This window comes from Sebastes fasciatus, chromosome 21 (assembly GCF_043250625.1).
Source record: "Sebastes fasciatus isolate fSebFas1 chromosome 21, fSebFas1.pri, whole genome shotgun sequence".
In the NCBI taxonomy this organism is placed as follows: Eukaryota; Metazoa; Chordata; class Actinopteri; order Perciformes; family Sebastidae; genus Sebastes; species Sebastes fasciatus.
The window spans coordinates 21,535,841-21,556,278 of NC_133815.1; the positions used below are offsets into that span (position 1 = coordinate 21,535,841).

A 20,438-nucleotide genomic window follows, 5' to 3' on the forward strand; every position below is an offset into this window, starting at 1 on the left:
ACAGTAACATTGCAGTAGATAGCTAGATATTAATTTTACTACAGTAACTAAAAAGCACAATTCATACAACATTGGACAAAAGTGTGGTTGTAATGAGTGTAAAAAACAGAAGAGTGAAGATCTTATAGCACAGGAAGGTGTGTGAAGATGTGGCTTGTTAGCTGAATTGTTGTATGAAGCTGCTGGTTGATCTACATTAGGGGGTCAGGAGTCAGACAGGATGCAATTCACTCATTTCAAACCATGAAATAAAGCTGCAATTCAATGAGATTAGAACCGCTGCGTTCATCACGACCGAGACGTGTGCAGGAATTTGTCTTGTGCTTACAAATTGTACAACAGGTGCAGTATAGCAGACAGTTGAGGACAGCTGTATTATCTCCTCTGGGGCTCTGGAAAAGCTTTGTAAAGTCTAAACCTAATGATGTCATAGTGATGTTGTCACAGTTACACCAGTTTGGTCCCAGTGACTGCAATATTTTAACAGTGGGCAACATCCGGGTCTGAAAAGTGAAGCCAATGCCGAAGTGCGTTAAACTTGCATTCTTTCCAACAGCCAGCAGGGGGCGACTCCTCTGGTTGAAAAAATATGTCTGATTGTATAGAAGTCTATGAGAAAATGAGCCTACTTCTCACTTGATTTATTACCTCAGTAAACATTGTAAACATGAGTTTATGGTCTAAATTGCTAGTTTCAAGTCCTCTTCAATACAACATGACGTTTGTTTAGTAAATTATGGTCCCATTTAGAGTCAAGTAGACCATAAAACAGGGGATGCTTTAGGGCGGGGCTACCTTGTGATTGACAGGTCGTTACCACGGCGTTGTCCGGTCTGGGAGTTGTCCGTGTTTTCGTCTTAGAGCTTTAACTCTTTCACAGTGTGTTTTCAGTTCATGAAAGTTAATTATAGCCTTTTTGGTCACCTGAAAAATTTCTTATTCAGCATTCGTTTGTACTTAGCTCTGCCAAAATGCCGAACTCGAGGCTTCAAAATGGCAGTCCACAAACCAATGGGTGAGGTCACGGTGACTACGTCCACTTCTTATATACAGTCTGTATATAAAAATGTGAACGTTTGCCAGACACAAGTTGCATTATGGGAATTGTAGGATCAAGTATTTTATTCTAAAAGTCAGGATATCTCGGCCTCTGCTGCTTCGATTTTGACTATTCTTTTTAAAATGTATCTCTTTCATGAGAAGAACCACATCCTATCCATCGTGTATGACGCGGATGACAATGAATAGACATAGATTTCCAAAAACAGACTATATCAGCGAACAAAAGCCCGCGTCTCATTTAGCCTAAAGCTGGAATACCTGCTATTGGATCCCAGGATGAACCGCCAGTGACAGAAGTGACAATTATTCAAGAGCAGTGGGGCTTTCAAGCAGGTTGCAATTAAATACAAAAATAAAAGCTGAGAAAAAAAGAGAATGATGAAAAGAAATGAAAAATCTGTGAAAGAACATTTTCAGGCTACAAAGCAAAGCAACAGGCCTTAACAGGAAGTGAAGAAGAGGATTAGGAGGATGAGGCGTGGTGTGATTTGAGACTGAGAAAACAGGGGGCTCTGGTTGATTAACTTTTGGGGCTGAATTAACGAGCTGCGAGAATAGAAAGGCGTTGCCAGACAATCACACGCTCCCACAGCGATGCTTAATAGCTGATCTGTGAACAGTTGTTTTCTCGTGTGCCGCCTTTTATGTCCCACTGTTTGCTGCTTGACTAAGACTCAGCAGACACGAGGGGGCAGGTAGACACACACCGCTCCACGGACAGAAAGCAGAGGAATCAAAACTGTTGCTCGGAGAGAGCGCTCCATCCTTGAAAGTCAGAAGAAGACGAAGTCCTTAAAATTCAAGCGGCTACCTCTCAGCGAACTGTACAAAAGTGGCGTCGGACATCTTTAAAAGCTTCAGAGAAATAGCGGAGCTGGAAGATGCCAGACATCCTCTCAAAGTCAAGTCGGAAGAAAAAGGAAGCTCAGGGGGTTTTATGAGTTTTTGTCGTAATGTCATAGCAACATATTCAATATCTTTCAGTGTGATTATTTTTATAGTGAAAATGCTTTCTTGTCAGCGGTATGCAATTTATAGTTAACAACAATCTTCCCTGCAAAGCGGATATATTGGTTGACCCCGGCAGAGAGGAGAGGACGCCGCTGAAGGTCGCTTTTTCTTCTTGAACACTTTCTTCCATCTCGCTCGCATTTTCTCAGCGAGCGTGTTGTAGCACTTCGGTTTGACTAATTATTTGCAAAGCAGCACCTGTACATATTAAGCGAAACGCTTACGCAACAATGTCATCATGTCTGGCTATCGTAACACCGGCAAAACAAAGGAAAGACCTCTTCAATTTGAAATAAACAGGCCTTTATGCTGCAGGCAAACCTGGGCAAATCCTGTCTCTTTCCGTTCTCACACACACACACACACACACACACACATTCATCCATGTCCCAAGGGGCCAAGCGTACTTCTGTGTGTTCACTTCAAGCAGACCTTGCCTGTCTATTTGCAATTCTCTCCTTCCCACTTCAAAGAAGCGTATCAGTGAAATGTTACTGTTGCCTTGGAAGAGTTTGTTGGCTGCAATTATAAGTGAACCTTTTTTTATTTTTTTTTGCTTTGAAATTCACGTTTTCATCAAAGAGCGAAGCGGTTTGAAAAGTGTAATAAGACTAATTTTCATTCATTCATTTGGGCTCATCTGTAACTTGTAGTACAACCTACAGTAGCAGTAGTGTTTATTATGCCGTTTGGTCCGGCTGCTTGTTCTGATTTTGAGTCCTAACTGTCAAAGTTATAATAACGCGTTGACGCAAATTCGTTTTAATGTCACTAATTTCTTTAACGCGTTAACACAACTTGCGATTTTTAAGTTGTAGTGGGCTCAACATTGAAGCTGGAGTGAAGATACTGGTACCACATGGAACTATATGAAAATCTAAAGAATCTATTGGTACCAACCATGACAACCTAGCTTGTCAGGAAGGAGGTTAAGTAATGCTCCAAAGTTACACAAAATTTTGGCGAGGGAAAAAACGGCGCAGCCATTTTTAAAGGGGTCCCTTGACCTCTGACCTCCAGATATGTCAATGTAAATGGGTTCTATGGGTACCCACGAGTCTCCCCTTTACAGACATGCCCACTTCACATGCAGTTTGGGGCAAGTCATAGTCAAGTCAGCACACTGACAGCTGTTGTTGCCTGTTGGGCTGCAGTCTGCCATGTTATGATTTGAGCATATTTCTTATGCTAAATGCAGTACCTGTGAGGGTTTCTGGACAATATTAGTCATTGTTTTGTGTTGTTAATTGATTTTCAATAATAAATATATAGATACATTTGCATAAAGCAGCATATTTGCCCACTCCCACGTTGATAAAAGTATTAAATACTTGACAAATCTCCCTTTAAGGTACATTTTGAACAGATACAAAATGTGTGATTAATTTGCAATTAATCGCAATTAACTATAAACAATCATGAGATTAGATATTTTAATCGATTGACAGCCTTAGTCTTAACTCTTCCATTATTTGTAATAGATGTGTTTAGGGGCACAGAACAGTACCAGTCTGTTCTCATTCCCAGAGTTTCAAATACCGACGCTTTGTCACGGCATTCAGTACCAACGCACAAGGCACCTGAGACACATCAGGCATGCCATTAACTACAATGTAAACCCATCCGCGGCGACAGTAAACGTTCAGGGAACATGCTCTAGGACTGTGGTGATGTAGTTTAAAGAGCAGAAAAAACACCGCTGTTTGTGTCCTGTGCGTTACATTTCACTTTCACATTACTATCAGCTGATCGTTCGTGTTTTGTGTTCACACCGGTCAGTCACATTTTAACTTAACAAACGTAGTAGTTTTTAAGCCCAACCATGTTGTTTTTCCCCTAAACCTAACTGTTACAAACTGGCTCAGGTAATGTGACAAAAAGGGAGTCCATGCAAGGTTATACGTAAAACCAAACATCATCTATTAAACTAAGGTTAGCTCAAATAAACAATAGAGTGTGTAGAGCAGTAATGTCAGCAAAATTAAAGAATGTGGCTGTGGAGGTGCAGAACCAAAAGAAGGTGCTGCCAGGTGGATGTGGCTGTAGGTGAGACAGTGAGCACATGGAGCAGCTTTTATAGCCTGGAAGGCCCAGGTGAGCCCAATCAAGCTGACAACGCTCCCTCTGCTGAGGTTGGCCAAGACAGAGGGGAGGGGCGTCACACTAACTAAGTGGTTTTGTTGCCTAATCCGAAGCAAGTGTTTTTGTTTAATTCACAACATAAAAACCTGCAGTATGATGTAGTAGAATGTTTTTTGCATCATTGGGCCAAATCAATAACCTTTCAGCATATCGTAATTCAAGTGTTCTGAGAGAAAACTAGACTTCTGCACCTCCTCATGGCTCTGTTTTCAGGCTTTAAAAAATCTAGCCTGTTACGGGAGACTTTGGGCAACCACAGGTCATTTCAGAGAGAGAGCGTTCCTATTGGCTGTGCTCCGGCTGGTGGGCGGTGCTTGGTATTTCCTCAACTGATCTCAACATGGCTGCCGGGTCATTAACTTTTCTCATTTTAAAGCTAAACAGTACACTACAAGATGTTTCTGAAAACATTTGAGGCAAGAAATAGGCATTACAATAACAGAATATTGATTCATATTTGACCGTTTGATCGGAGTTTGCGAGTGACTGACAGCTGCTCAGAGACGGCAAGGCTCCAGCTCGGCTCTGATTGGTTGTTTTCCTCCGGTCTGTGAAATCTTGCAGATGCCATTAGGAGCACTGGAGGACACAGAGGCACATGATTTTTTTTCACATTACCTGTGTCATGCACTTCTGTCAGGATATAGTGACCGTTTTATAAAAATATATATTTTTTAATCATATTTGCTCCATTTCTGCCCACTGCAGCTCAGAGTGTAACCTGAACTCTAGATATGGAGACATCATGTAATGATTTTCTTTATTTCATACCACAAGTTATATTATTATCATCATGTAGTGAGGCAGGTACCTGAGCAGAGAGACTATATTGAAAAACTCAGCGGTGCATTCAAGGACGCTCCAACTCTTGCGAATTTAGCTGACGCTGCATTTTGAATGCAAGAAACTAGTAGATTAGCATAATTCTTTTGAAGCTCTTTGTTTACCGTTTTGTCCTCTGGATTTGATTTTCTGACATCGTAGTTCGAGAATGCGATTCTTTTTGGCAGCTCGCTTTAAAAAAATGGATGTCAGACCACATTAGAAATAAGTTATCCTTTAACTTTATTGTGTTATCCTCGATATTTTCAATGTATATGTATTTGTCTCTGATCTGTTATAGTTTGTCAAATGAATCAACCTAAAGGTACTTTACTGTAATAAACTACTTATCAATTTCCTGCCTGTTGATTTTTTGTTTGCTTTATTCACCTCACCAAACATGGTGATCTACAGTAGTATGAGCCATGTGACATATAGATCACTCTAGATACTAAATACACCAAACAACATTATCTTTTCTTTTTACATACTTTTTTTTCAAGCGTTCATATTTACTCTTAATGGATACTTACATATTTATGAGAAATATAAATGACCATGAATGCAAAACATAGATCTTTTCTGGACATCGTAACCCATCGATATCTAATGTTTGCTGTGTCTTATTTAGATCCAACATTCGTCCTGAGAATGCCACTAACAACTTCCACGAGTTCAACATGCACACCTTTGAAAGGATCACCTCCTGCAACTCCTGCCACATGCTGCTGAGGTAAGAGGCCGGTTATTATTCACGCACACGCATATGCACACAGTGGAAGCAGCACAAAACCCTCTTCAAGGCCATTGTCAGGCATAAAGACTGAGGACGAGACGCAGACCCTTTTTCCTTCAAACAACTGTCAGGACTCCTTTGAAAGACCTCCGCTCCTCCCGTTCCTCTCCAGTGTACCCTAACAATCTATTCGTCACTTTTCCTTTTACTCCGTCTCTTCCTCTGCACATGTGCCTCAGTTACACAAAGTTTCTTTTGAATTTTGCTGAATGGTATCGGCACCCAGAGGACCGCAGCCTCACGGCCTCTCTCACAGCGGGAACGACTGAGTGGTTTCACCTACCGAGGAGGACGGTATAGAAAAAAAAGAAAAATGTCTGTCACACTTCAGCACTTCTTCAAGGCGATGGACGGGGAAAGGGGACAAGATTATTGCACTGTGAATACACAGAGCCGGGCGCAGCAACGTTTTCTCAGGATAAGATGTGAGGAAAACAAGAATAACGCAGGGAGGGTCGGGAGAAGCATCTGAAGTGTGTCATTGTTTTCTTGATTATTTCTTGAGTTTTTTCTTTTCTTCTTTACATAACGATCGGGCCTTTGGACTGTTTCATTAGGACTATTGTGCTGGAGCTCTTTGTTTGCGGTGCTTGTAGAAGAATCAACTTGAAGAGACACAATAGTAACCTCTTATCAAACAGGCACCAAATAGCACATGACTGGATGACTCATGAGTCTAAGGAAGTCAAGTGTTATTCTGTGATTTTAAGATGCGTATGGCATTATTTTATAAAATCTACAGCACAAATCTGAGATTTACCGGTTCTCAGAAGACTTCTAATGTTTTATGATAATATATAAGAACACAGGCCTTGCTGATGTATTGTGTCGTTAATTCGAAAAAATGAGGAATGTGTTCTGTAGAAGTTTTCTTTTAAGGTTTAATTTGAAATGCAAATAACCTAAAAAAAAGAAAAAGAAAAAAAGACTTCCTTTCATGTGATTTCATAAGAATTGTGAAGGTTTTCATAAGAGCGGCGTCCTAATGGTTTGAATTCACTGCTCTGGCTTCTTCCCCCAATGCAACACACACCCCGCGGTTCTGAACTGCGCAAAAAATAATCTAATAGTGTACCTGCACGTGAACTCCATGCTAGTTTTCTCAAAGAGTTTAAACAGACAATTAGCTGGACAGCAGAGCAAAGCAGACTTTCATGTTATTTTAATTAGGGCCTCTGAGATGGCGAATGAAAACAGAACTACACACTGTTGCTGCTTCAAGCTCAGCGTGTGTGCGCACACATCATTTACACCAAGAATATCTTCTTTTCAATATTTATTAGATATGAACTGATGCAGTTTTCTTTTGGTCTTGAATATTTTAAAGTGAAAATTAACTTCTGTATACCGTCTACCTTCCACACCTGTTGTGGCTTTGGTAGAAAGTGTTGAGTTCTGTCTGGTGTCCTAAATTTGAATTCAGCCCAGGACCTCGAAAAAACCTCAAGGAATTATCTGTACCTAAACCAAGAAAGCACAGCGGTGCTTTTTGGCTGGACCGCGCAGGGCCAGCCCTACAAACGCAAACATCTGTCACTGAGTGACACTTTTTTTGACAATGAAAGAGCAACTCAGAAGTCTATGAGAAAATGAGCCTACTTCTCACTTGATTTATTTCCTCAGTAAACATTGTAAACATGAGTTTATGGTCTCCATCACTAGTTTCAAATCTTCTTCAATACAGCATGATGAAATCATCATGAACGTTAATTCTAACCTTTTTGGTCATCTAAAAATGTCTTAATCAGCGTTCGGTTGTACTCAGCTCCACCCTCTTGTGTCACTTCTGGTTGCAAAAAAACAAGATGGCGACAGCCAAAATGCCGAACTCAAGGCTACAAAAACCGTAGTCCACAAACCAATGGGTGACGTCACGGTGACTACGTCCATTTCTTATATACAGTCTGTGATCCAGATGGCGATCCGTCCAATAGTTGTTGAGGCATTTCACTCAAAACCACAAACGTCCACATCACAGTGGCACAAGAGGAAGTCACCAAAGTCATTAGGATTCACCATCTTGCAACCATGAATATCTGTACAAAGACTCATGGCGATCCATCTGATAGTGGTAGAGATATTTCAGTCAACCAAAGAGCCATGCCGCTAGTGTGTCTAGAAACACAATAAGCATTACAGTAAAGTTGCTATTCTTTGCATTGATATGCTGTTACAATTGTTTGTATACTATCAAACAATCCATGTGATGCCTTTCTCTGTTCGTTTTTATCTGCAGGGGCATCTTTAACCAGGGCTACCTGTGCTCCAAGTGTGGTTTAGGCGCCCATAAAGAATGCCTGAGCCGCTTTGGCAGCTGCGGAAAAACAGGTAACACACTAACTACTGCTTTACACACTCACGCAAATAAAAACCAAAGTCTTTATTACTCAACCTCATCTCAGTCACATCTATAATTCTGCAGTCAGCAATTTGTCACTGAACAAAATGATTCCAAGGGACGCATTAAATTTAATTGTGTGAAAACAACTGCACGTTTACACTGTAGCAGTGACAGGTGACACACATAAAACCTGATGTTTGAGTGTCTCGTGTGACTAATTATGGGTAAGTTTGTTTGCGCGGTGACCTAAAAAAGCTGCACAGTGACATTCTGGAAGGGAAGTAGAATAGTGGGAGTCATTTGCTCTAAATAAATAAGAACTTTCATAAGTGCCCTTATTTCTACCAGCCAAGGTCATCCAAGTGTTCGATCAGAATTGCAGATATTCGTTCAAAAGCCCCCCCCCCCCCGCTTCCCTGGGTGGTTTTGACACTTCAGAGCACCTTAAAGGCAATGTCACTGTGTATCATTGCACCGATCCCCAAAAGCTTAATAGTAGTTTTACTGAGGAGTTTTATGAAACTCCTGACTTTTTTATTATGCCCCTGTTGTGTATCTGTCACTCAGCTCCCTGTGCAGGAGCACTGACAGCTCTGAAAGTAATGGTGGGAAAACTTCAGACATGCGGAATGAAAAGAAGGCCTTCAGAAACCAGCTTAGCATGTCCTCTGTGTGTGTGTGTGTGTGTGTGTGTGTGTGTGTGTGTGTGTGTGTGTGTGTGTGTGTGTGTGTGTGTGTGTGTGTGTGTGTGAGAGAGAGAGAGAGTGTGAAGAGGTGAAAATTCGCACTTTTTGTTTGTGGAACTTCTTTTAGGTCTTGAAAGTGCATGCTTGTGTTCTCACGGCGGCCAAACTCTGCACACAATGTTTTTTTTAAAACCACGCAGGTTTTTGCTGTTACAACCCCGTAACGCTGCGTGTCAACAAATGCCGTGTGTTTGTCTGTATTCCCCGTGGCAAGCTGCCAGCTCCTGTTGGACCCGGCTTCTGTCACTGGGCCAGCAGGTCGCAGAGGCAATAACGCCACTGCTGCCAGGCCCACCTGGGCACAGAGTGTACCTGAGTAGATTTGGGCGACACCGGCGGCGGGAGAGCACGGTGAAGACTGGGATGTCGGTTTGAATTCCCCCTCTCATTACTCCACTCCGTGTCCCCACCCCTCTGCTGGTACAGGGAAATGTGTAGTAAGATACTAAAGAAAAAGTTTTTTAAGAAGTCTCCTAAAAGTAGAAGTACAAAAAAAACTTCTCATAGTGATGGGAGGCATTTTAATTTGTTGGTTGCAACATTTTTTTGCTGCCACAACTTTTTTCGCTCTAATGCTCCGAAAGCCACCGCACAACGTCTGCACAAGCAGGGCTGCACAATCACAGCATCACTGTGTGTGTGTGTGTGTGTGTGTGTCAGAGATAAGCCATTGTTTACCTGAATGTGTCTCTGTTATCAGCTGCCTCGCCAGGTGTTTGCGCAACAGGTCAAAGTTCACGTGAGGAACAACAGGCCCTGCTGACAGAAATGTGTGTGTGTGTGTATGTGTACTGTAGGTACAGTGCATATATGTGTGGCTTTCTGCCTGCTATAGTGTCTGTGTGTGTGTGAGTGTGTGTGAAGGCATGTGTGTGTTTATGTAATTGCTGTTTGTACAGGTAGAGGAGCACGAGTGTGTGTGTGTGTGTGTAAAGGTGTGTGTTGGTGTGTGTCTAGGGGGTGTAACCCGTCCCTCAGGGAGCCAATGAAAGAAACTGGTGGAGCAAAAACCTCAGGTCTGCCCCCCCCTCAACCCCCAACCCTCCTCCTCCCTCTCCACCCCCCGCCTCGTTACCTCCTCTATCCCGGCTGTCAGGTAGTGGCAGCGCAGCAAAACAAAGCGAACCGCGGTCAGACACGAAGCGTCCGCCTTCTCCACTAATGAGGGAGTGTTGCCTTGTGCCGATGAGTGTGTGCAAGTGTTTGCGTGCACCTGCTAACCCGTCATTCACTATGCCTGTTCTCAAACTTCTTTCAGATCCCGGCTCCGTCGGAACTCAGGTGAGCTGCTGCCGCTGCTGCTGCTGCTGTGTGCCGTGCCGTGCGTGTGTGTGTGTGTCCGTGTTGATGTGTGTACTGTCTGCCGTTCGCCTCCTCTCCAAAAGCTTTGCTGCACTTTGAAGACTGCTCCCTCCTGCAGCTATTTGCCAAGGAGACTCCAATTGACTTCACTTGCTGAAGCCTTTCCTGACGCCAGAAATGTTTTTTTTTTTGTGCAGATTTTTAAACCTGAGTTGCCTCTGCTGTTTCTGAAACTGCTGTGTGCTTCACAGCTACAATGCTCAAAAAGTATCCACAAGTAGGAAATTAGACAATTATGCAAATAACTGTAGCTAAAACTGCATTATGCAGGTAAGATTTTTAGGCAAAAACGATCCCATGTCGTCAGCATAACACAAAATTTGGGTGAAATTATCAAGCGTTCCTATATCGCTCTGATTTTATTTCTGCCGTCAGGTTCTGTATCGTAATGAGAAGTATTCTTTGAGCAGAAAACACAAATTCAAAATGCAAGATCCAAACTTTTTTGAAACAGCAGAAACTTTTGGACCAACTGCTCTGATGCAACGCACACAAAATTATGCATGAACACATTGTGTTGTATTGTTGTTGTTGTTGATGTTGTTGTTGTTGTACAATGTCCCATGGGCTTCATGCAGTTTTGCCACCTTCGCCAAAATTTTAAAAACAAAATCTGTCAGAAACACAAATCAATCAAAAATATATCTGCAAAAAATATGTCTATTTGCTCATAAAAATCACATGAGTGTAACCGCTCTCTGCAACTTTGAAATATTCCTGCTGCGGCAGGACACACAGAAGTTTGCCTGTGGCATCAGTGCATGCGATATGGGTTTTAATATGTTATGTAGTGTGCCAGGCCCGCTGCATGTGGCCTGAATAGGGGGAGGCAGCAGGCTGGTTTGGAATATTAATTGTATGTGTGCAGCAGTAGGGGGGAGGTGTACTGGAAGCATTAGTCTGAACATATTTACCTCACAGGCTGTATAGCTAATAATTGACTAAGGGAGTAGAAGTTGCACGATGACTTGAGATGTTTAAGATATTCAGTTTCACGAGGCAGTGATTTTGTGCGTGTTCGTGATGGAGAAACCGATGGATGAACTTGTGAAGAAAAACATTTGTGTGTTCATGAATACTCTGCCTGTGCCTGTTTCAGTGTGTAACTCCCTCTCTCTCTCTGTGTGTTTTTTTCAGGGCAAAGATCGAGATGCAGGTGAGAAATTCAAAGCACACCAGCACACCAGACAGACATCCTCCCACCTCGCACACAGACGTCTCTACCTCCACTGTAGTTTCTCTTTTTCCGAACTTCTTCAATGTTTATGTGCATAGAGAGAGAGACAGCTGCTTCTAAAACAAACGGGCAGATTTTGGATCGTAATCCAGTAATCCACTATTGATATGCACTAAGGCTGTATGTCACCATGCTGCAAGTATCAGCAATGTCAGCTTTGAAAACGTTGATTTTTTTCCCTGCAAAAAAATGACGAGGAAAGTCTTTTTTTTTCTCGATGATTCTCACTTAACCCAACTATCGAATTGGCTTCATGTTATAATTATGATGGGCTTAAACATACTTTAAGCTATTACACATTTTTAGGGCTGCAACTAACAACTTATTTTCATTATTGATTAATCTGATGGATATCTTTCAATCAATTCATTTTTTCAAAATATACATTTTAGAAAATAGTGAAAAAAGCCTCTCACATGTACAAAGAGCCACAGGTGGCTTCTTTGCATTGCTTATTTTGTCTAAACTAAGGCTGAAACTAACGATTGTTTTCATCGTTGATCAATATGTTGAGTATATTTTCTATTAATTGATTCGTTGTTTGGTCTATAAAATGCCAGAAAATAGTGAAAAATGTTTCCCAAAGCCGAAGATGACGTACTTAAATGTCTTGTTTTGTCAACAACTCAAAGATATTCAGTTTACTGTCATAGAGGAGGAAAGAAACCAGAAAATATTCACATTTAAGTAGCTGGAATCAGAGAATTTTGACCTGTTTTTCTTAAAAAAAAAATTACTAAAACGATTAATCCATTATCAAAACAGTTGGTGATTAATTCAGTAGTTGGCAATTGATTTGTTTCAGCTCTGGACCTTTTACATGTTGCAGTAGGATTAACATGAAGTCTTTCTGTTGTTATTGTGGTACCGCAGGTGCAGTTTTCTCTGTAGTCCTTTTTTTTCTTTTGGTTTCAACCCACTGCACATACAGTATCAAGCAAGATCAAATGAAAAAATGCTACACACTTCCCTCTATCGGGTTGTTTGTCTGGCTTGGCATCAGGTTTGCATGAATTGCCACCGGCATGGTGTCATAATTAAGCAATTTTTTTCCTTGTACCAGAGGTAACCTGATAGCTATGAACTGATATTATCATTGCAGCTGAGACTCAATCTATGACTATGACAGGCTCATGTAAACAGTATAAGTGGAATGAAACATAACGAATGTTACTAGGTGTATGAAGTAAAAGCAGTAAATACTGTATAGCTATTGTATTTCTGCCTCTCTCCTTCTGCGGCTTTCTGTCTCTCAATCTTTCTCCAGTAGAATATGAATAACATGCAGCATCCTTTGTGTGTGTGTGTATATGTGTGTGTGTGCTTACACCACACCGAGGGCCTTTAATCTCTCATAAACCTGGCTTCAACACTCATTTTTCCACCCCTCCATCCATTATGCTGCAGAAAATCATTTCTGACTGAAGACGCATTAAAATCAATAGGCATTTGATTGCCCCGGCCCTCGGCGTTTCATAATATTTCGACGCTGCTCTCTTTGTCTGTTTTCAAAGGTGCGCTAACACTTGGCTTGTCCTTGTGCGAATAGGAATGCAATTCATGCCCCCAAGACTCAATTCTCCACGGCCCTGTGTCTTTAGAAGTCCTATTCAGGCAGGCTAGCACATGTCAGGCTGCCAGCCTCGGCGCTACAGCGCTGGAACAGACCCTGAAAGAGGAGTAAAGCCAGATATAGACGCATGAGCTTTCAATACAATGTTGTTGACGTCTCCATTATTCGCCTTACACTTTTACCCTTTTTGTTTCGTCATGCTCTCACTTGAATTTTCTTCTTCTAGCACTGTATTCCTGCACACAACACTATCGTCACACAATGCAGAGAACGATATGTACTTTTCATTCACCCACATGAGATATGAGCTCGGGATTTGTTTGGCATGGGTGGGTGCTTCATAACAGACGTTGTTATAATTCAATTTCAATGATTTCTGGGTGAATGATGGGATCAGAGTTGGCCGTTGTGCACAATCAAATAGTGCTGACTGAGGTCATTTCAACAAACAAATTCAGCCTGATTAAAATGCACTTCTTTAAAGTGCCAGTGCAAACCCTTACTACTATGTAATATATTACCTGTGAAGTAGTATGCTTCAATTAGTGTTTGGTAAGTTATGCATACTTGAATGTAGACAAGAAAAAAGAGGGAAATGGTGACAATACCAAGCATAGTAAAAATCAAGAGAATGATTTTCCTTTATTTCTTTATTGTAAATGTGATTAGGAGTAGTTCTTATTAAATCTCAATAATGGAAAAAAAATGTTGACTTTGATTGAATTTTCCTCGTAAATTCCCCCCGGGAGGCCAGAATACATGGTGCTGCAGTAAACGGCGTCACTCCTGCTTATCTTTTATCTACGAGCCTGATAAGCAGCCACGCACCAGAGTGCATATCTGTAATATGATAATGGGTCCAAATGATTTGCAAGGGCAGTACACTGGTGACAAGGGGTGTGTTTGAGTGAGTATGTGTGTGTACACATGTCTACTCCCCTCTCATTACCACCTATAACGGGGCCATGAATAGTTTAGTGGAGCAAAGAAGACGCACTTTTAGAATGGCAAACATGCCCTTTTAGACCTGAGGTCATTCAGTATAGTACATGCATGCTTATACACACACGTAGACGGTCTCATATGCAGCCATGCATTCATCATGCATTCATCATCCAATAACATCATCCAATTAACCCTGTGTAGAAAATAAGGATCAAAATTGTAAATTCATAAAAGGAAAACGTTTTTTGTTTTTGTTTTTTGGTACAGTGAATATTGACGAGGCAGATTTGTTTGAAGCGCAGAACAGTCTGCAGGAACTGACCGTGTCCCTCTTGCAGGTCTGCCCAAGATGCTGGTAATCAGGAACTACTTTGGCACGCCGTGCCCCACGTCTGGCCCGGCGCTCAGCATCCAGACGGGTGACATCATCGAATTAATCTGCGCCGACCTTCACAGCCCCTGGTGGCAGGTCAGAGGTCACACCCTTAATCACATATTTTACAACAGTAAAAAAATGGACCTACTGTATTTAAATCTCTCATTTCCTCCACTGTCAGACCATCTAACCCTCGCACTGACCTCATACTGCCTTTTTATTATGAGTCAGATCTGGTCCACTTTTTATTAAATGGATTTTGTGCTAATGTCCTGTGTATCAACTTCCCCATCAGTTAAAGATATGTTCATGTAGACATCAGACTGTAAGCTGGACATTTTAAACCTGTAGTCAAAACAGCATTCCAGTATTTCTGGCTAAAGATAGCACAGGTAGTTCGGTTTGTTCTTGCAAACAAGCTGCATGTGAAAAACAATTCTTAGAAATGTGTTTACACCCTCAGATCAAAAGAGCACTTCTTATAAGGAAGTAAAACTCACACACGCTAGAAAATGTTTGTTTGTTTTATACAAGCCATTACTGTCATATGACAACATGTGATTTTAACCTCACTGGAAGGAGGAAAGATGAGCCGTTTCTTGGAAATGTGATGCTTTCAAAGGCTGAATCAAAGTCATCATAATAATTATAATGAGATCTTCCCTGAGGCCTGAAAATGACATTGTATCGACATAAACTGTGCTATTGTATTATAATCAGACATGTAATGAGGAAACCGACCAGTCTCATAACACTTAATACAAAACAGATGAAACAGATAAAGAATTCAATTAACCCTGTGTAGAAGCTTAACTGGAGGCCGCTACAGCCCCACAGTCAGCAAACATTCAATATCCATCACCTCATAGCCGGCACACCGTAATCATTTCTGTTCTGGGGATGCGTGAAAGAAATGGAATCGATCATTGTAATTTAATTTCATTCAACAGCAGCCATCTGTTTACTCTGTCAGCGGTACCAGCTATAATCATGATCACACTGTTAGCGAGGATGCAGCAGAAAGCGAGGCTTTCCACAAGGACTGATAAAATGTCCTGAGGTGGCAGCAGGGATGTGACGGGCCACGGCCGCAAAACCATCAAAACAGGCTTAGCTGGTAGTGTGCTACTTGTGCCTCTCAGATTATGTCTGTCTGAAAACACACCAATCTATCCCTCTTTCATGATTCTCTGTGATGTAACATCCCGGAGTGCAAAGTGTGGGTGGTCTCGGACCCCCTAATTAACCCCTAGAATCCCTGAAAACATCAAAATCACATTTTCAAATGAAAACAGTCTGACAGTGAACAGGCAGCGTATATATAGCCTATTGGTGCTGCAGCTGCTGCCGTGGTCATAGTTCTGCAAACTATACAGTAAACATAAACAAAATATTACATTTAAAGTTCTCTTCATATTTGCAAAAAGCATAATTTATGTATTTAAAGAGGATCTATCATGCTTTTGTGCTTATTCCCTTTCCTTTAGTGAGTTATATCGTTTTTAATGCATGTAAAAGGTCTGCAAAGTTACAAAGCAAACGCCAAAGAGAGTTACTCCTCGCTTGAAGTCCTACCTTTTTTTTCTGTAACGTGATGATGTCACTAAGTAACACATTTGCATAATACCTGCCTAGCAGCTAGTTTGGCACGCCCTCAAACAAAGCTAGTTAGAGCGGAGCTGCAGAGGAGTCCGAAGAGTTTGATTTGGTTGACCAATCACAACTGTGTGGGCCAGCTGACCAATCAAAGAAGACTTTTAAGGGGGGGGTGCTCAAACAGAGTGTTTCAGACAGAGGATGAAAAGAGGTGCTGCAACACAGCCGGCATGAGAAAAATAAAGCGTTTTTTGAACATTAAAGCATGTAAACAAGTTCTAATATAAACCCAAAATACAAGAAAGCACCTGAAAATGAGCATAATAGGTCCTATTTAATGTCCAATTGGCTACATTTAAAGTGCTGGCAAAAGAGCTGTACAAAAATTTAATAATTAACTTTAAAAATCTATTAAAAATTCATAACAGAGTAATAATTGGGACAAATTGGCAGTCTGGTGGTGCTGTATCCAGGTCTCCTAATACATGCAGTTAACAGGGTCAATTATTAAACCTTAACACTGGAATTGATTTAGAGATAACTGAGTGTCCAGTAACTGTCGAGCTTTGCAGGTGTGGCGTTGGGATTTGCAAAACTGGACTTGTGCAAGACCGGAGATAAAAACAAAATAAAAAAAAACAAGCATTTTACATAATGCTTAATTACACATCCAGCAAAGGGAAACGTTTGCTTTGCATTCAAATTTGGACATATGAAATGGCAGAATTCATGTGTGGTGTAGGAAAAGTAATTATGGATGTAGACCATGTAAAGCGAAGATATGACAGCGGTAAATTAGCAACAACAGATGTACTCTGAGTGTAGAGAGACAAACACGGCGTGCATGCTGCAGGTTCCTGTGTGTTTACTCCGGCTCAATTGAGAAGTGTAACAGCAATATGCATATACATCATTTTTGAGCCTCAGTTTTCATTTCAGCTGTGGAATCCATGACTGTATTATTGTCCCATATAAATATTTTGTCAGTGCACAGAACAAAAAGCAGCATCATCTTCCCACAGCGCCTGAGCCAGTCAGGAGACGATAACTGCACTACGGCCTCCCTATTTATACGGACTGTGTTGATAAATCAAGGCACTGAGCTTAAAGAGACATCGCCACGGGAGGAATAAGGAACTCTTCCTCTTTCCCTCTTCCTGCCAGCCATTATTTCAACAATAGTTAACTGGGGCTGTAAATTTACACTGCTCTGTGTTGCAAGCTAATTGTTTCTGAATAATGGAGACGGAGTCAGCCAGATGCACATAACACAATTATCTCTCTGTGGTTTCAGGGCAAAATCATGACGACGAAAGAGGTTGGCTTCTTTCCAAGCGACGCTGTGAAGCCTTGTCCATGCGTAAGCAGCATTTCCTTCTAGTCCACGGCTACATTAGGGCCTGTTGTAGCAGCTCTTGTTTGGCTACATGTGCTTACTAGCAGGCCAGTGATGTGAGGGTGGTTGGGGATTTGTGAGGGGAGGTAAGCTATTTTACCTGGCACGAGAAGAAAAACAGCCCACAGGGTTTTCATGTTCTGAGCACAAAAGTGGTTTACTGTCTAATTCACTTCATCAATAAGAGGCAAAGAAGAAAACAATGTCTTATAAGCAACGAGCAATACTTTATATTGTGCAAACTGAACTGGAAAGCTGTTCGGGAGGAATCATGGTGTGTATTGGCTTCACTGACTTAAATTGCTTGTTTTCGTCCTCCCTTCTATAAATCTCCCCACCGCTGGATTGTCATGTTCCGTCCGATAAACTGAAATTCACACTATGTCCAGCTGCTTCAGGAGTACGAGCCGTCCTGCAGATAAACTCTTATCACTGTTTTTATCTACGCTTCTGTAAAGATAAGAGCATTAAGCTGTTTTATTGGGGGTTGTATTGTGTTTTATGGAAGGAAAAACATCAGCTTACTGTGGAACTGGCACCAAGTACTTTACTGTTGTGGTGTACTGTACGTTGTTTTTAGGTTATATGAGTTCAAGCTTCATGAAAATAACAACAACACTTGTCCACTTTTGCTCTTTGCTCCAGGTCCCGAAGCCCGTCGATTACTCCTCTCAAGCTTGGTATGTTCACAAAACAGCCGCCTCTGTCTGAACGGGTTACACAAAGAGGGTTAAAGTCTTTACTCATGCTGAAAAGCATCGTCCTGATGTAGGGAAGATCAGATCACACAAAACAGCTACAGTACAGGCTGATAAGTAATAAGTAGGGCTGTCAAAGTTAATGGGATAATAACGCGTTAACACAAATTTGTTTTAACGCCACTAATTGCGCTTTAACGTAATCGCTCTAGTGAAAAAGACACTGGCATCATATGAAACTACAAAACCTAAGTTATCCATTGGTACCAACCATGTCATTGTCGCAAAAGAGGCTAAATAACACTCCAAACTTACGCTAAATTTTGGCGAGGAAAAACTGGCATGGCCATTATCAAAGGGGTCCCTTGACCTCTGACCTCAAGATATGTGAATGTAAATGGGTTCTATGGGTACCCACGAGTCTCCCCTTTACAGACATGCCCACTTTCTAATAATCACATGCAGTTTTGGGGCAAGTCATAGTCAAGTCAGCACACTGACACACTGACAGCTGTTGTTGCCTGTTGGGCTGCAGATTGCCATGTTATGATTTGAGCATATTTGTTATGCTAAATGCAGTACCTGTGAGGGTTTCTGGACAATATCTGTCATTGTTTTGTGTTGTTAATTGATTTCCAATAATAAATATATACATACATTTGCATAAAGCAGCATATTTGCCCACTCCCATGTTGATAAGAGTATTAAATACTTGACAAATCTCCCTTTAAGGTACATTTTGAACAGATAAAGAATGTCTGATAAATTAATCATGATTAATCATGGACAATCACCGCGATGAAATATTTTAGATATATTTTTAGATTCGATTGACAGTCTTAGTAATAGGTCATTTGGCTCAGATAATGACAAAATATAAATTTATTTGAATTCCACACACAAATCAAAGCAGTTACACTATGCAGCTCTGACCCGGAAGTGTGAGCAAATTAAACAGCTGCCACACAGATTGTACAGTAAAGGACAATACACAGTAAATTAACAGTACGCAAACAGTCAGTGACGTCTTTTCTTTTTGGCCGTTGTGCTGTAGGTTCGCGGGGCCCATGGAGCGGCTCCAGGCAGAGGCAGAACTCATCAACCGGGTCAACAGCACCTACCTGGTCCGCCATCGCAGCAGAGAATACACAGAGTACGCCATCAGTATAAAGTACGTCTGACATTCCTATCAAGTCATTCATATACAGACAGTGTCAGTGTCACCACCTCTGATTACAACCTTGGATTTAATGATGATATTATCAGGAATGAAAATGATACACTATTTGTACTCATAATAGGAGTGCTCTTTACAGGTAATATGTGTTTAATGACACAAATGTAAGTAGTGACAACAAACGTACACATTTTATTGAGTAATAACTATGGGCTTGTCTCGGGTCCAGCTATCAGCAATCATCAGATTTTATTGTTTCTCTTCACTCTCGGCTGCTCTGGCTGCCTTTAGCCAAACCACAGTATTGACCAGACGTAACTCCCGGCTATACAACACAATTTGATGGACCCATTTATAGTTCCTCTGCAGGGGGATGTGCTTTGAGTCTGCGGTTAACCACAGTGATGTATGTGAAACTGACCAAACCAGATGCTAATCATGGAGCAGGATCTAAGGGAGTTAAGGCACGTAGCAGTATTCATCATGGTTTGACCTCAAAATCCACAAAAACAATCATATTAGTTTATAATTAGAGTCACACAGCCATGTTAATCTCGGTAATGAGAAATTAACAAAGCACATTTCAGAAGCTTGGGGTGCTAGTGTTGTTTGTAACTCATCTCTATGCATAAGATAAATAGCTTCAGTGAAAACGCAGGCAGGGAAAAGAACACTTTGCCAGTGAGCGACGGAAACATTCCTTTAAATTCGTGTAACTTTTTTTTAGCATCTTTTTCTTTTCTGGAGAATGGAGCGCTTTCAGTGCCTTCTTCTACGCTGAAGTCTTAATTGCTCGTGTGCTCAGACGCGGCGGTCTGAACAGAGCAGGGAACAGCTGTGAGACTGTTCAAGGTTATTAAAACGTCCTCTCCTTCATTCTCTGTTTCTCAGAGTAGAGCCGGTGGAGCATTTGTGATGATTGTGTGTTAGAATAGCCAAGAGAGACCTCCGTTCTGTATGAATTAAGCTCTTAACTCTAAAGGCAGCTTCCTGGATAGTTCTGGCCATCCATAGTAGAGTAGATCTGGCTCCTTAAATCTCTAACAAAGATTTGAAATCACTGGGCAACTCCGGCTCTGAAAAGTGAAGCCAATGTGGAAGTGCCTTAAACCTGCATTATTTCTAATAGCCAGCAGGGGGCGACTCCTCTGGTTGCAA

The 20,438-nt window shown here is 41.4% G+C and overlaps 1 protein-coding gene across 7 annotated transcripts in view; it reads left to right on the forward strand.

The window, feature by feature from the left end:
- Positions 1-20,438, forward strand: part of vav3 (vav guanine nucleotide exchange factor 3) — a 116,383-nt gene that overhangs the window by 78,280 nt on the left and 17,665 nt on the right. For 5 of the 7 annotated variants that reach the window (XM_074621368.1, XM_074621365.1, XM_074621367.1 and 2 more), the window contains exons 16-23: positions 5,669-5,770; positions 8,070-8,161; positions 10,179-10,201; positions 11,420-11,438; positions 14,376-14,506; positions 17,304-17,369; positions 18,051-18,085; positions 19,158-19,274. In XM_074621368.1, the coding sequence (XP_074477469.1) occupies positions 5,669-5,770; positions 8,070-8,161; positions 10,179-10,201; positions 11,420-11,438; positions 14,376-14,506; positions 17,304-17,369; positions 18,051-18,085; positions 19,158-19,274 (585 nt within the window). Of the gene's footprint in view, positions 1-5,668; positions 5,771-8,069; positions 8,162-10,178; positions 10,202-11,419; positions 11,439-14,339; positions 14,507-17,303; positions 17,370-18,050; positions 18,086-19,157; positions 19,275-20,438 lie in introns of all 7 variants that reach the window. The other 2 variants (XM_074621369.1, XM_074621371.1) reach the window with 1 other exon arrangement.